We start from the raw sequence: 13,705 nt of genomic DNA on the forward strand, positions 1-13,705 counted from the left end.
CTCATGAAAAATAATAACAGGCCTCTAGTAACTAAAAAAGCTCTTTCTTAAAGATTTATTTATTTTTTTATTGGAGAGTCGGATATACAAAGAGGAGGAGAGACAGAGAAGATCTTCCATCTGCTGATTCACTCCCCTAAGTGGCTGCAAAAGCTGGAGCTGAACTGATATGATACCAGGAGCCTGGAGCCTCCTCCAGATCTCCCATGCAGTTGCAGGGTCCCAGGGTTTTGGGTCCTCAACTGTTTTCCCAGGCCACAAGCAGGGAGCTGAATGGGAAGTGGGACTATCAGAACATGACCGGCACCCATATGGGATCCCAGGGTGCATGCAAGACAAGGGTTTAGCCTCTAGAATACTATACTGGGCCCCTTAGAAAAAAGCTCTTTGAGTTCCACTTAATGCATACATATTATTATTTTTGATGAAAAGTTGGAAGTCTTGAAAATTTTCAAATGTATACAAATATTTAACATGATATGAAGACTCAGCTAATATGTAAAATGTGTTACTTATACTATAAAAATAACTCTCTAGTGTTTAGTTGAAAATGAGAAAATGTTGGGAATAGAATCTTTTTTTCTTGTAATATTTTGCAGGATGAGTGATAATATTACCATTTCAAATAATGGTATCTCTTATTTAATAGGAAAAGAAATTCACTATTTTATCTTTGTAGAATCCAAGATCAGGGGGTTCTCACTGATGTCAATGGAAACTGGTGAGAAGGAGAGGCAGCCCTTGGCAAATGTTACATACACCCGTGGTCACTCAGAGACACTCTCCATTTTCACTGATGCTAAAATGGAAGGAAAATATTTGTTAATGGTAACATTATTCCTTCTGGAAATGTACGTAGAGAAATAAAATATTTGAAAAATATCCTTTTAACTACAAGACAGTTACTCTCTGTTAAGTTCTGGTTCCGTTTACATCCTAAAAAGAGGAAAACTAGCCTGCCCTCCTTCCAGGTCATCTGAGAGAAACTCATCTCCCCTTGATTTCCTGATTTCTCTTTGCATTGCTTCTTTGGCTTCAACTACAGTGGAGTTTATGGCCATGCTGACACTGTGCATTTTTAAGGAAAGAAGTGATATGAGACCAAAATATCGTCAAACAACTGAGAAGCTTAATATTAAAAGGATGAGCCAAGAGGAAAAAGGCTTATTAAATGCAGTAAACAACACATTCATTCCACCACTCAACCATGCTTGCTACAAAGGAATAAATCATTGCAGTAGCATCAATCAGCTTTTTAAAGAAATACAACTTTATGCCCAGAATCATAGTAAAGGAATAAAGCCCCGATCCAATCCCTTTCTTTCAAAATAATCTTCAGATGAGTCATTTCAATGGCAATTTAATGGCTCCCTCAAGCAATCACACTTTATTTACTTTGTCTTTAATTACAAAAGGAATTTGTTCTTATTTCAAAAAGTACTGCTAACTATAAAGAAAAAGGCATAGATCATGCATAATTCCTTTGCCTGGGGGGAAAAAACAGGTTTTTGTATTTGATATTTATTCTTCCAGATGTCTTTCTACGAATATAAGGAACAGAATTTCACGCCTTAGAAGAGAAGCACCATTTTTCTTCAAAGGGTCTTTGGTCTCACTTTCTGCTTTCTCAAGTTATCCTCCCTCTCTGGTATCTACAGTTTCACTTTTTGCTTGTTTTATGAGGGCCTTCTTAAACTACAAACCTGCTCAATAATTTTACACAAAGGAAAGAGGAAACAAACTACAATTTTGCTAGTGTGTGGCTCTGAATTGATTTCTTTCCCTTTTCAATCCAGATTCTCTACAAGAAAGTTAGTCCCTTCTTGCTACATTCACCACTACACATCGGTGAATTTCATGATTGGCTCTAGTCTGGCTCCCGTATCACATGTCTGCTCCTAGACTTAGCAGTGATGACCTCCAAGGAAAGCCATACGGTGAAAGTCTGCTGTTCATGTTCTTAGAGTCTCCTCAGCTTTGACCCTTTGGCTATATCCACTGGTTCTCTTCTTGCACTGACATCCACTCCCACCATCTTTCTTCATCAAGTTCTTTCACATTTTTCTTCAAGGGAAAAACATTCTCCATAACTCTTGCCTTGGTCCTCACCTCTTCTGTTTCTGTTTGTCTTCTTTCATGACACTTCTTTCTTACGCTCCTCCAATTTCAGTAATCCCAGCAATCCATATGCCCTGTTTGTATATCTCTTCTTACAGAACCATTTTACCTCCTCTATCTCTTCTTGCAGAGCCATAGACCCAAATGACTGACTCATTTTTACATTTGGATGAACTTCCCAAATTCAGAACATTATCTTCCTTCTCAATATTTCTCATTAATACTACATTCAGTTCATTCAAAAAGAAAAAAAAAAAAGGACTGCTAGAGAATTCAGTAATTGGAAGATAAATGGTGACTGTTAAGAAATAAATTTGATTGTAGGGGAGAAAAAATAGTAACCTGTTGCCTAGAAGTGTAAATTGTTCTTTCTTTGAACAGTGAAGAGATAACAGAGACGTCAGTCACTGGAGAACATATACAAGAAAAAATAGGTAAATATTAATGAGACTATACAGATAGAGATTCTCGTATGCTGTAGAAGGGAGTAAGGAATGTTCCTGAAGGACAAAGTTGACAAACCATGTTGCACTTTAAATGCATCTTTGTAATTTACACTAAGAAAAGGATGCATGCTGTTTCCAGTGCCAACAGAGATAGAGCCTACATTTTTATGATGGGACTGGTTACATAGAGCACCGGGTGTCTGAACAGTAGAACACCATGCTGTGTATGTTGCCCCTAGAAAAAGAATGAGAGGGCAATAAATCCAGTTAACAGCAAAAAAAGAAAGGAAGTCATTGTGAAAAAGAGATATAAGTAAATCACATTTATAACAGGAAAACTTGGGAAATGTTGCAAGCCCTGGAAGCTAGATGATAGAGAAGACATTTAAGATTGAAGGAAGGAAAAAATAAGATTACAATTGAATCCTAACAACCATAAAGATGGTAGGAAGACCTTTTCTTCCAGCAGCTAAATTATATATTCTGCATGTGACATTTGCTTTAATACATTCATGTCTCCTATGTATCATTCATTGAAGCATTGAATAAATCATTAAAAATCACCAGAAATATTTATATGCAATAGTTAACCTTTACATTTATTATGACATCTACAGCTAGACAAAAATTTCAATTTGTGCTAATTTGCACAATTAGCTAAATCACATCTTCTTTTCAGTACTCCCTTTATAAATTCCAGTCCTAAGGTGTATGAAGTTTTTTAATTCTATACATATATATAATTTTAGTATCCTTCAGTTGAATTATTTTTTTAATAAGTTAGGATTCTGAAATGAACTAAAGTCACTTCATTTTCCAGCTCTGTCTCTATTGTCACTGTTGTTTCTTACTTGCAAAAGTGTTCAAAATAATGCATTTTATATCTGGCTGTGTGGTTGCGTTAGTGTTTTGCTGTACAATACTGAAATTTCATGTTTTAATTCAAATAAATAAACCCACTTTTCTCTCCTATTGTGGCAGAGGAAAAAACAAAGGGGGGAAAGACAAGAAGAAGATAGGCAGGGTCAAGGAAAGATCAAGTCTGTGATGAGGAAAGGTTTCTATTCAGGCTCAATGCTTTTAAAGACTACTAAATTTTTCTCAGTATTTCATACTTAAAATTTTAAAAGTTACCAGCACTAACAAAGAGCTAGGTAGTTCTCTCTCTGGTTGGTCAGAAAGGATTCAGAAACGTGTAGGAAGGTAGGAGATGCTGTGCGGAGTTTCAGAGTTAAGACACAATCAATGCCTTTGAAACAACAGCTTCCTCCGAGGAGAGAGATGCTGTCAGCAAATGAGAATTGTTTCTGTCTGTCTTCCTTCATTTCTCCCACCTTAAAACCCTCACCAGGGTTGCCCCTGTTGCGCTAATGCTCACTCCTCAGTTGCACTTGGGTGTACAATACAATCAAAAGCAGGCAGCGTGCTAGGTTGGAAGTGCAAAGAGACCCTAGCTCTTTGCCTCAGTTCTCAACCCCGGCTCCAGGGACTTGCCAGCAGAGGTGGGAGGAGCTCAGGCAGTGGTTCCCCTCTGGCTTCTCCTCCCACAGAAGCCCTGCCCCCTCACAGTTGGGCAGTGAAAAGACTGGCTTTCTTTCTCCTAGTTCAGTCCTTTGCCTGGTATGAAAGACCACTCAAAGGCTGTAGAGTTGATTTCTGTGCTTGACAAAAGTATGTAGATAGAAGACAGGGCTTCCTGGACGGGAGGAGGGAGGAGATCTGAAGATTGCTGCCTGGGCTGGCTGAGCTAAGCAGTCCAAGTGGGAAGCTGAGTGCTTGAAAGAGGATTATGCACGCACTAGAAATAAGCAGTAAGTGAGCCCATACCATTATGGCTTAGAAAAGAATTAATTCCCCTGGGGTTGTGGGGTAAACTAGAAAATGTTGGTTGATTCTAGAGGAAAAGTGTAAGACTTCTTGTTCTGTGTCTGTCTGTGCTGCTTAGAGACTAGGGGCTTCGGGTACAAAACAAGAGCTCTAAGGAGCCCTCCCACTTAGAAAATGCCAACTTCTACTTAGAGTAGTTGGAGACAAAAATCTCCTTCCCCAATCTAACCTCTCACTCAGAAAATTCACTACTGAGTTAGATAAGTAGTTGCATTACAATTGGAGTCACTGATTTGTGGCATGGGCAGAAATTGAAATATTAAATCATGTTTTATGACTGCTGACATTGTATCTATTAGCAATGAGAGTCAAAAAAATGTCTGCAGCAGAGGATGAAAGTGGGAAAACTCAAAGCTTTTATCACGAGTTGAAGTCCATATATAATTAATAATAAGTGAGATTTTGGAAAACATTCACAGCATTCAGGAAGACTAAAATCACATGGATAAAAATTAATCAGGAAAAGAAAGAAATTTTCATTTCAAAGCTTTCTGTGTCAGTGTTTACAAAGTCAAAACAATGATTCAGGAATATTTCAGTTATTGTTGTACATTATTAATAATGTTGCTGGGCAAGATCTGTAGTTCTCTGGTCAGCAAGTTCTGGCAATGAAGCCACTGCCGCCGGTGCAAAGAATTCTGGGATGTCTGACAGTGAAATGGATGGAAGGACTTACATTCCACCTCTGCTTAATGTCCTTTTGTCCAGAAATCGAGTCATGCAAATGAGCTACTTGGTACGTATACAAATCAATATGGGAAAGGCATTTCTAAAGGTATTGCATTAGAGGGTCTGTGGGACAATATTTTATGGCAACCAGTAGACTGAAAGGATACAGAAGCAAAGCAATGGAAAGGAAGTCAGTTAGACTGAAGGCAACCTTGTTCGTGTTGTTGTTTTTTTTTTTTAAATCAATCCTGGAATGAAATCTCAGAGGAAGACAAGAATAAGAGTATTGAAAAAAATGCTGTGACCATCTGTTCTGTTCTGAGTAGCTGAGTTCATTAATGTATGAATGAGAATTTGGATTTTACTTATGCATCCTAATACTTAATGATTCAAAAATCTCTTCACTATAGAAAAAGAACAAGAATAAGAAGTAGGTCTGTTGGGGAGTAAATATGTAAATCTAGTGTTCTGAAGTGCTGTAGGAGGGATAACAGATAAGGCTTACATTTTCCAGAGTAAAGATTATTTACCTGAAGTTCACTTAAGGATGTGTCTTTTCTTCCTTCTAAGATGAAAATCCTCATATGAGATGACATATATAAGCCTAAGAACTAACTTTGATCATCTTAACCCTAATTGATGTGACTCATCTAAAGCAAGGACTCTGAAAATCTAGCATTTAAGGATGCGGTGAATTTTGCTTTTGTTGCTGATGTAAAAAAACAAACTGAGGTTTCTAGTATTCCCATCAGCCTTTACATTGGGAGTTAATATCCAGCTGTACTATCTTTGTTCTGCAGCACAGCTGTAAACCGGTTGTCATGACCCAAGCACTTGCCTAACTTCAGCTTTTACAGATTTGTTATAGAAGACACTTGGGTGGGAGAAAGGTCATTTATATAAATATGACGAAATAAGTGCATTTACAGAGATGTTCTGTATTCTTCCAATTTCTCTGTCTGATTTTCTCATGAGCTATCTTTTAAAAATTATTTACAGGTTCTGCTTTCCAACAGTTGTATTCATCTATTTCTAAGAAAATGTTGAAAATCTGAACATTTGCTGTGCAATAATTCTCTGTTAAAAACATAGCAAGGCACTAAAACAAAACAGATAATAGCTGGAGATGTAAACATAGTAGAATAAAAAATGAAGTTTCAATCTTTGAGTAAAATGTACTGGGACTCTTCAATGAATTGCTTATTTATATCAAAGTGTTAAAAATCTTTTCTAAAACTACAAAAGAGAAACAAAAGAATATTAAGAAAAGAATTAAAGGCATAATTTGAATGGGAGATGCTAAGCAGAAATACTTAACGAATAATTATAATTCAGAAGTTTAACAATAACAACATTTGACGGATGTACTTGGGAGACTGACATAAAAAATGATGCATTATGACTTGTGAATGAGGCTAAATAATGTTATCTTAAAAAGGTATTAAGTGGGAATTAAGGCTATCTTTAATTAAAGAAAACTAAATGATCGTTTAAAATTATTCTTTCACAAGAAAAGTAAAGAACAAGGATATGGAAAACTAAGCAGTGATGAAGACCTCGAAATAATTGTTGATCAAAAGCAGGTAAGTGAACACTTACATACCATTTCTATTATTGCAATGTAGAGTTCTGACAACTGAAGCCCTTAGGGCGTTCAGCCTTCCCCTGGCAGTTGTACTAGCATGTCTAGCTGAGCCCTGTACAAGAAGATAGATTTTTTTTTAAAAGCAGATGAGCCTCCACAGGCATAGGATGCCTGTGATTCGTTGACTGCTGCATCATGCCAGTATATACATTCTATAGGTCAGAATGACATAAAATAATACTCAAACAAGATAAGAGAGTTTCCAGAAAAGTTGTAAGCTCAACTTGATAAATTGAGTCAAAACTACAACGATAACTTAAAAAAAGAGAGACTTAAAGAGTAAGATAATGCATTATGTTGATTATGAGAAACACTAAAATTAATATATGTGATAAAAATGAGTATGATTTAGAGAGAAGGAGATAAAAGATTAAAAAATTCGAGAGGTATAAAGCATGCGTATTGCTCAATTTACTTTCTCACAGTATCATTTTAAGAACAAAACAAAAAGGCTATGTAGGTCTGTAATATTGCCCGTAATTTGAGAAGTCGCTACCTTAGATGGTGTATGGGCCCGTAAGGTTCAGGAACCTGCTTGATATACTGTAAATAATGACATTCCAAGAAAGTTTCCAGCTCATACCACTAAATGGAACTCAGTGCTTAACATCCTTGTTTTCTGTAAAAAAGACAAAATAATTGCATATCTATTTAATATATCAATGACACTAAATCTGAAAGGGATGTTTACATCTGAAGAATCCGGGCAGATGATAATAGGGAAAAGGCAGGTAGCTTACACTGAACAATTTCCTAATCATACAGTTCGTTTTGCATCCTAGTGATTGTGTCTATTTTAGTGAAAAGGGAAAGGACCAGCAGAAGGTAGCCACCACATATAACTGACTGAGAGGCTTGCTTGCCAGGCCTGGAATAACTGAGAGAACAGGGTGGGTCTTATGGAAAAACACCAAACACAGCATCTCTGTGGAGGGGCAGGATGCATCCATCTTTCAGGATGTGCACAAACTGCCTGAGTGCTTCTTGTCTCATGTTCTTGAGTAAAACAGTGTGTGTATTATTATTGGTTTGGTTAATAAGGTAAGTAGGGCTGGATTCTATCATTATAATTGTCCCAGATTACCTGAGACATGTAATAACCTTTGTCTTACCGATCCTACTCATTGACTTGGATTCTCATGACAGAACGGTTCCCACTTGATGAAATAAAATAGCCATATGTGATTGGCTGTATTACGGGAACACACATCCAAGTTCATTTCTCTGTTAATTTGAAAAATTAGTTATTTCTTTATTTCTTCTTTAATCATGGATGGTAATTTATTCTTATTCACTAGCTTCGTATCACAAAGTTTTTAATCCAGCCTGCTTTTATTAAAGCTTTGTGTTTTAGCTATATTTTGGTGTTCAGAAGACTATCAAATTATCTATTGAGACCTTTAGGGGAAAAAGTTCAAGGTAACCGTTGTTCCTTTTGCTCATACCTTCCCCAACGTTTATATTGTTATAACCAAACACATTTTGTTAACCGTTAAGGAATCTTGAAATAAACAGTAAATCAACTTTCCTGCATCTCTAGAAAATATGCATAGTGTTTTCATTACCTGTGCCAAATGAGAGGAGATTCCATTTGTTCAGACTCATGATTTTCCTCTAGAGTTGCCACATTTTTCCAGTGCCGTTCCAGTTGGCACCATGTCGCAGTGACCCATTTTTGCTGAGTCATTCATGCCTAAGCTTGTTGCAAAAGGTGAGTAATGATGAGGACAAGTCAGCTTTTGTGTTTGCTCTTTGCCTCACAAGAGGCCTTCCTGTTGGGGCAGGTTTATCTGGTGTTGATGTTGTGAGCAAATCCTAGTTGAAATAATGACAGTATTGATATTTCAAAGCCCAATATTTGGGAAAACAGTACAGTCTTTATGAAACATATTCCTTAGGAAATCTTTGGGTTATTCTTTCAAGAACCTATATGATTAGTATATGTCTTCTTCTAACTTTTGAGAAACAGGAGAAATCTGTGAGCTCATCTGCATATAATTGCAAACACCTTTTCCAGTAAATGATGCTAAAAGAAAACCTGAAGAAGATAAATATGAAAGAATTAGAGTGGTGTGATGTGATGTGGAAATCTGCTAGATTTCATTAAACTTGTCACTTAGAAACTGTCACTCCTGCCAGGGCAAACTACATGTCCATGAATTAGCTGTGTCAAGTCTTGTGCTTCCCCAGCAAGCCCACAATGCTGCTTATATAATCACATTAGCAATGGCAGTAGCACGAACTATGTGGATTTTGTTCTCCCTGGCTGCTCCAGTTTAATAGAGTACAGCATCATTCAGCATTATTTCTACATGAAAAAAATAAATAAAGTTTGGAAAGACTTTATTTAAAAATTGTATGTTTTTCGTAGGTACAATTCTAAGAAAATAACCATGCTTCCCTCAGTACCCTAATCCCCTCTCCTTTCTTCTTGAATGACTTCTCCTTATCTGAAATTTTGTTTTTCAAAATTATTTTGGGAGGCGTGTTAAAATATTCTGAAGATTTCCAAAATTAGTATTGATTGCTAAAGTAATAAATACCCCATAACTATATACGCAGGTTGACTATTCCCTATCTGAAATACTTGCAACCAACAGTGTTTTAGGTTTGGATTTTTTTCAGATTTTGAAGCATTTGAATTTACAGGGGGATTTTAAACAAAGGGCTCCCTTGGGGGGTGGGAGACTCGACATGTTTTCGGGACCACCCCATCCTGGAGGCCAGGTTTTTTTTGACCCTGTAGTACCTGTCGCCGGGCCGTGTGCTGCCCTGAGGGAGGGGCTCACGCAGCAGGCCTTCAAGACCCCCAGCTTGGAGGCTTTTCGACTAAATTCATTTATATTTCATACATATTAGTGTTATACAATATTAGCATTGAATATTAGTACAATATTAGCATTGACGAGAATGCTGTACAATATTTTTAGTGTACTTGCATTTTGAATGTAATCTGTCACATGAGGGCTGATATGCAAATCACTTGTGGCATCATGTTGGTATTCCAAAAGTTTCAAATTTTGGATTTTTCAATTACAAATACTCTATCTATACACATGCACATGTATAGTCATCTAAGTACAAATGTATCACATTGGGACAGAGTCCATATTTTTCACCAGAAATTCCCAGGACTTTTAAAAATCCAAGCATAAAAAGTAATTAAAAGGAAAAATATTGAATTAAAATCTTAATGCTTCTAATGCCGATGCATTTGACAATCTTTATAATCAGTGAATAGTTAGGCTTTCTAGTATAAATATTAAAAGAGACATTTTTAAATATATATTGGATCATTTCTATTATTTATGAAAGTATCCTTTGCTGTTTGTAGGAGGTGAAGATGTTAAGTTTTTATGTGTATATGTGAATTTCCTTCAGAAACTGTTGAGATTTCAGTAAGAATGGGCCTATATATAGTATATTACCTTAAATGGGGGATTAAAAACATTAAGCACCTTAAATCAACAATAGAATTGTTCAGTTTTAAATTGGTAATTTTACCTACTAGAGTCAGCTTATCTCAATGATTACAATATGTTGGGCCTGGATTTTTTCCTTAAGTTTTCAAATTCCACATTGACTGAAAGGAGATAGCAAAGACTAACACAAAATAATGGAATATATTTTAGGTGAAGGACACAGTTACAGATTCAAACACTGAAAAACTGAATTTAGCCAGACGTCTCGATGTATTTGGTCATAAGACTCAAGGCTTCACCTGTGTATCCTTCAGTGCGATTAGAAATGTCAGGTAGTTATCAGGAAAACACGTATGTGTGAGTGAATGCAATAGTTTCCCAGTATCAGCTGTTTCAGTCTACGTGAGGGCTTGTCATGGCAGACTGCTAGGCTCTGCCCTCAAGGTTTCTGACTGTAGAGCTGGGCTAGATTGAAAATGTGCATTTCTCAGTTAGCTGCTGCAGCTGGTCCCAAACCACATTCTAAGAATGACTGGGTCAAAGAAATAACTAAAGAAATTCAAAGTCGGAGGCAGGGAAAGGAGCAAGTGAATTGTGGTACGTTTGACTTTCTGCAACTTGTCATTACCCAGTAATACAAAAGATAGAATATTCTTGGATATTCAGCATCATAATGGTAAAACAGCATCAGTCACCTAATAAGCAAAAGTGCCTTCGAAGGCCCGGATGTGCAGTTTGCTGAATTTCACAGGACATTTTGTGAACTTGAAGTCTGATCTCAATTCTCTTATTCGTAAAATAACACTCTTTCTCCCCCATAACCTAGAGTTTCTTTGACACAAATTATGTAGAAGCACTTTGTAAAGTGTAAAGCATAATTATAATTTTAATTAGCTAATATTCCTGTTCATGATGCCTTTCACCTCTCCCATACCCAGTTTAGCAAACAGGAACTTTGAGATCTAGGAGGTGAATGGAATTGCCTGCAGGCTTACTTGTGCATAGAGAGCAGTAGAAAAGCCAGCTTGCCTCCTAACATCAGTCCAGTGCTGTCTCTCATTCCATTGCCTATTATTAATTATTGTATGAATGGGTTAAGAAGCTGTTTAGTCTCAATGCTCTCATTACATAAGATAACCTCTTACTAGGAATAATTGTAATTTGCCAATATCCATTTGCCAACCCTCCACAAGGATACATGTTCCCATAGACATTTCATAACTGCTTGCATCCCTCTTGGTGCCTGTGACTTTCTCAAAAGCCAAGCACTTTGTAATCAAGTACAAAATTAGATCTGAAAGATGACTGTAGACAATCACTGGCCCTTCTCACAGTCTCAGCAGCAAGAGCCTCTTCCAGGAACGAGGCTAAAACCTCCTAGGAGTCTCTTTTCAGACTTGTGGAGTATCTTGAACAGGAAGCAAAAAGGCATCTAGAACTTCAGTGATGGCTTTTCTAAAACAAAAAAAGACAAAAGAGAAGTCCACTTTGGGTCTCCAGTTGAGCAGGCTGCCAGTTCTGTTCTGATGGTCTTTGTGCACCTGTAGGTAAAAAGGGAATTATTGACCAACAATGAATGAAACTGGGCAAATAAGAAAGCAAATGAATGGGAGAGATCCTCAGGTTCCTTCTGGAGCTAGCAGACAGTATGGTCGTACCACCTTGGAGGCAGCTGACGTGAGTCCCAGAGTCATAAATAGCAAAAAAGGAAAGGGCACTATGTGTCGCTGCTTTGTACACAGCACCATCTGGCTGCTGCTGTCTTGGCTGTGTCAATGTGGTGGCTTCATGTAAATATAATTCAGATCCTATGCAATTTATAGAAAGTGAGGAACCCTGTCTCTCAGAATTCCCCCTGGGTACTTCCTTGGAATTCTGTATTGGTTAGCAGGAACAGAGAATCCATCTAGAGTTGTAGGACCGAGACAGTCCACTCCTCCTAGTGACTCTGATGCTCAGAGGAGAGAGCACATTGGGCAGCCACAGTTGCCCCGATCACACCTGCAGATATAGGATCATTAGTGTTTTCCTCGGAAAAGATTGGAAGCTGAGAAATGGTCAAATGAAAAGCCAGATTTATTTGAGAAGGGAGAGGTAAATGCTATTTAAATTGGCCATCTGAAATCAGCATTGGTGTCAACAGACACACTATTATAGTTCAGTCCCCTCTTATCTGTAAAGCTGTTTATCAGCAATAAAAATTGAGCAAGGAAAGAGCAATGTGTTTCATTGAGTTAAATAAAAAAATTATTGAAATAAAATCATAATCCTGTATATTTGCTTTTCATATCAAGTATTATAAAAATGCTTCTGAGATACTAAAAATTTAGAGGGGAAATTCAGTTTTCTTCTGTGTTCTCCTTGTAGACCCACAATTGTGCATTTGTTTTTAATTTGTGAGCTTAATTTCATACATTTCTATTTAGTATGTGATTTCTCTAAGCATCACCTGACTCTAGGAGAAACACAAAGGGCAGACCTAATATCTTAATTTCAGAATCTTATGACAGGTCACTGAAGTCTGAAGGTCAAAGGTCAGAAAAACTCTTTTTTTTTTTTATTACGGGGCTCTGGGATCTCCCTTACCCCTTCTCCAAGTCCCCTCACCCCCAACCCTCCCATCCTACTGCAGTAGTAAATAGTCCTTCATAAGCAGTCCTAAGTCCGTCATTCTGCTATCTTGACATTGTAGACATGCCAACGGCAGAGAGCCCAGCATCCTCTTGTCAAGATCCACTTGCCAGTTTCATTGGGAGTCCATCTTTAATCTGAAGTAGAGATGCATACTGCATTGTATCTTTACATCCGGAGATGACACAGTTACTATACATCCCCTTAAATGACAAGCCATAAAACAAAATCAACAGGAAGAAGATTAGGGAACTTACAGCACCATGAAGTTAAATAGCATGCTACCAAATGACCAATGTGTCACTGAAGAAATGAAAAAAAAAATCAATAATCTTCTTGAAGCAAATGATGCTACTATAGGACCTGAGTCAGTGAAGAAGTTAATAAGAAAAAAAGTTTTTTAAAGAAATGAAAATAACACCAAAAGTATCAAAACCTATGAGATATGAGATGTAGCAAAAACAGTTTTGAAAAGGCTATTGATCTTTTTTTTTTTTAATTTGAATTCGGGTTGCCTTAGAGAGAACATGTATTTATCCCTTTGAGATTGACTTATTTCACTGAGCGTAATGGTCCACTTAGTTGCTAATGGTATAATTTCTTTCTTTTTAATGGCTGAGTTGAACACTAAATAGGAGCTTTTGGGAAGTCACTCAGGGCCTCAAAGCTCCCACTTCTTCATCTGTACCATGGAGTCATGCCTCCTGGCTCAGACATCTGTGGTGTGGCTCAGCTAAGGACACCCCTTTAGAGATGCACATGTCCCACTCTGTCTCCTTGGGGCAGTGTCTCTCTTGCCACAGGCATTGCATGCCTCCTACGTGGTGACTTGGAAGGAATTTCACCATGACATCTCACTTTAGTTATTTCTGCTGGTTTACTGCTAA

At 37.3% G+C, this 13,705-nt stretch overlaps 1 protein-coding gene across 10 annotated transcripts in view; it reads left to right on the forward strand.

Annotated features, from left to right (window-relative positions):
* The window catches only part of PEX5L (peroxisomal biogenesis factor 5 like), a 212,528-nt gene that overhangs the window by 53,771 nt on the left and 145,052 nt on the right, over positions 1 to 13,705 (forward strand). For 3 of the 10 annotated variants that reach the window (XM_041002617.1, XM_041002621.1, XM_041002619.1), the window contains exons 1-3: positions 4,354 to 4,379; positions 5,028 to 5,187; positions 6,632 to 6,703. The exons of 2 other annotated variants lie outside the window; for them this stretch is intronic. In XM_041002617.1, the coding sequence (XP_040858551.1) occupies positions 4,354 to 4,379; positions 5,028 to 5,187; positions 6,632 to 6,703 (258 nt within the window). Of the gene's footprint in view, positions 1 to 4,353; positions 4,380 to 4,951; positions 5,188 to 6,631; positions 6,704 to 13,705 lie in introns of those variants that run through there. 5 more of the 10 variants (XM_041002618.1, XM_041002627.1, XM_041002624.1 and 2 more) reach the window with 5 other exon arrangements.

Source organism: Ochotona curzoniae, unplaced genomic scaffold, assembly GCF_017591425.1.
Source record: "Ochotona curzoniae isolate NIBS_2020 unplaced genomic scaffold, NIBS_Ocur_1.0 scaffold_2587, whole genome shotgun sequence".
In the NCBI taxonomy this organism is placed as follows: domain Eukaryota; kingdom Metazoa; phylum Chordata; class Mammalia; order Lagomorpha; family Ochotonidae; genus Ochotona; species Ochotona curzoniae.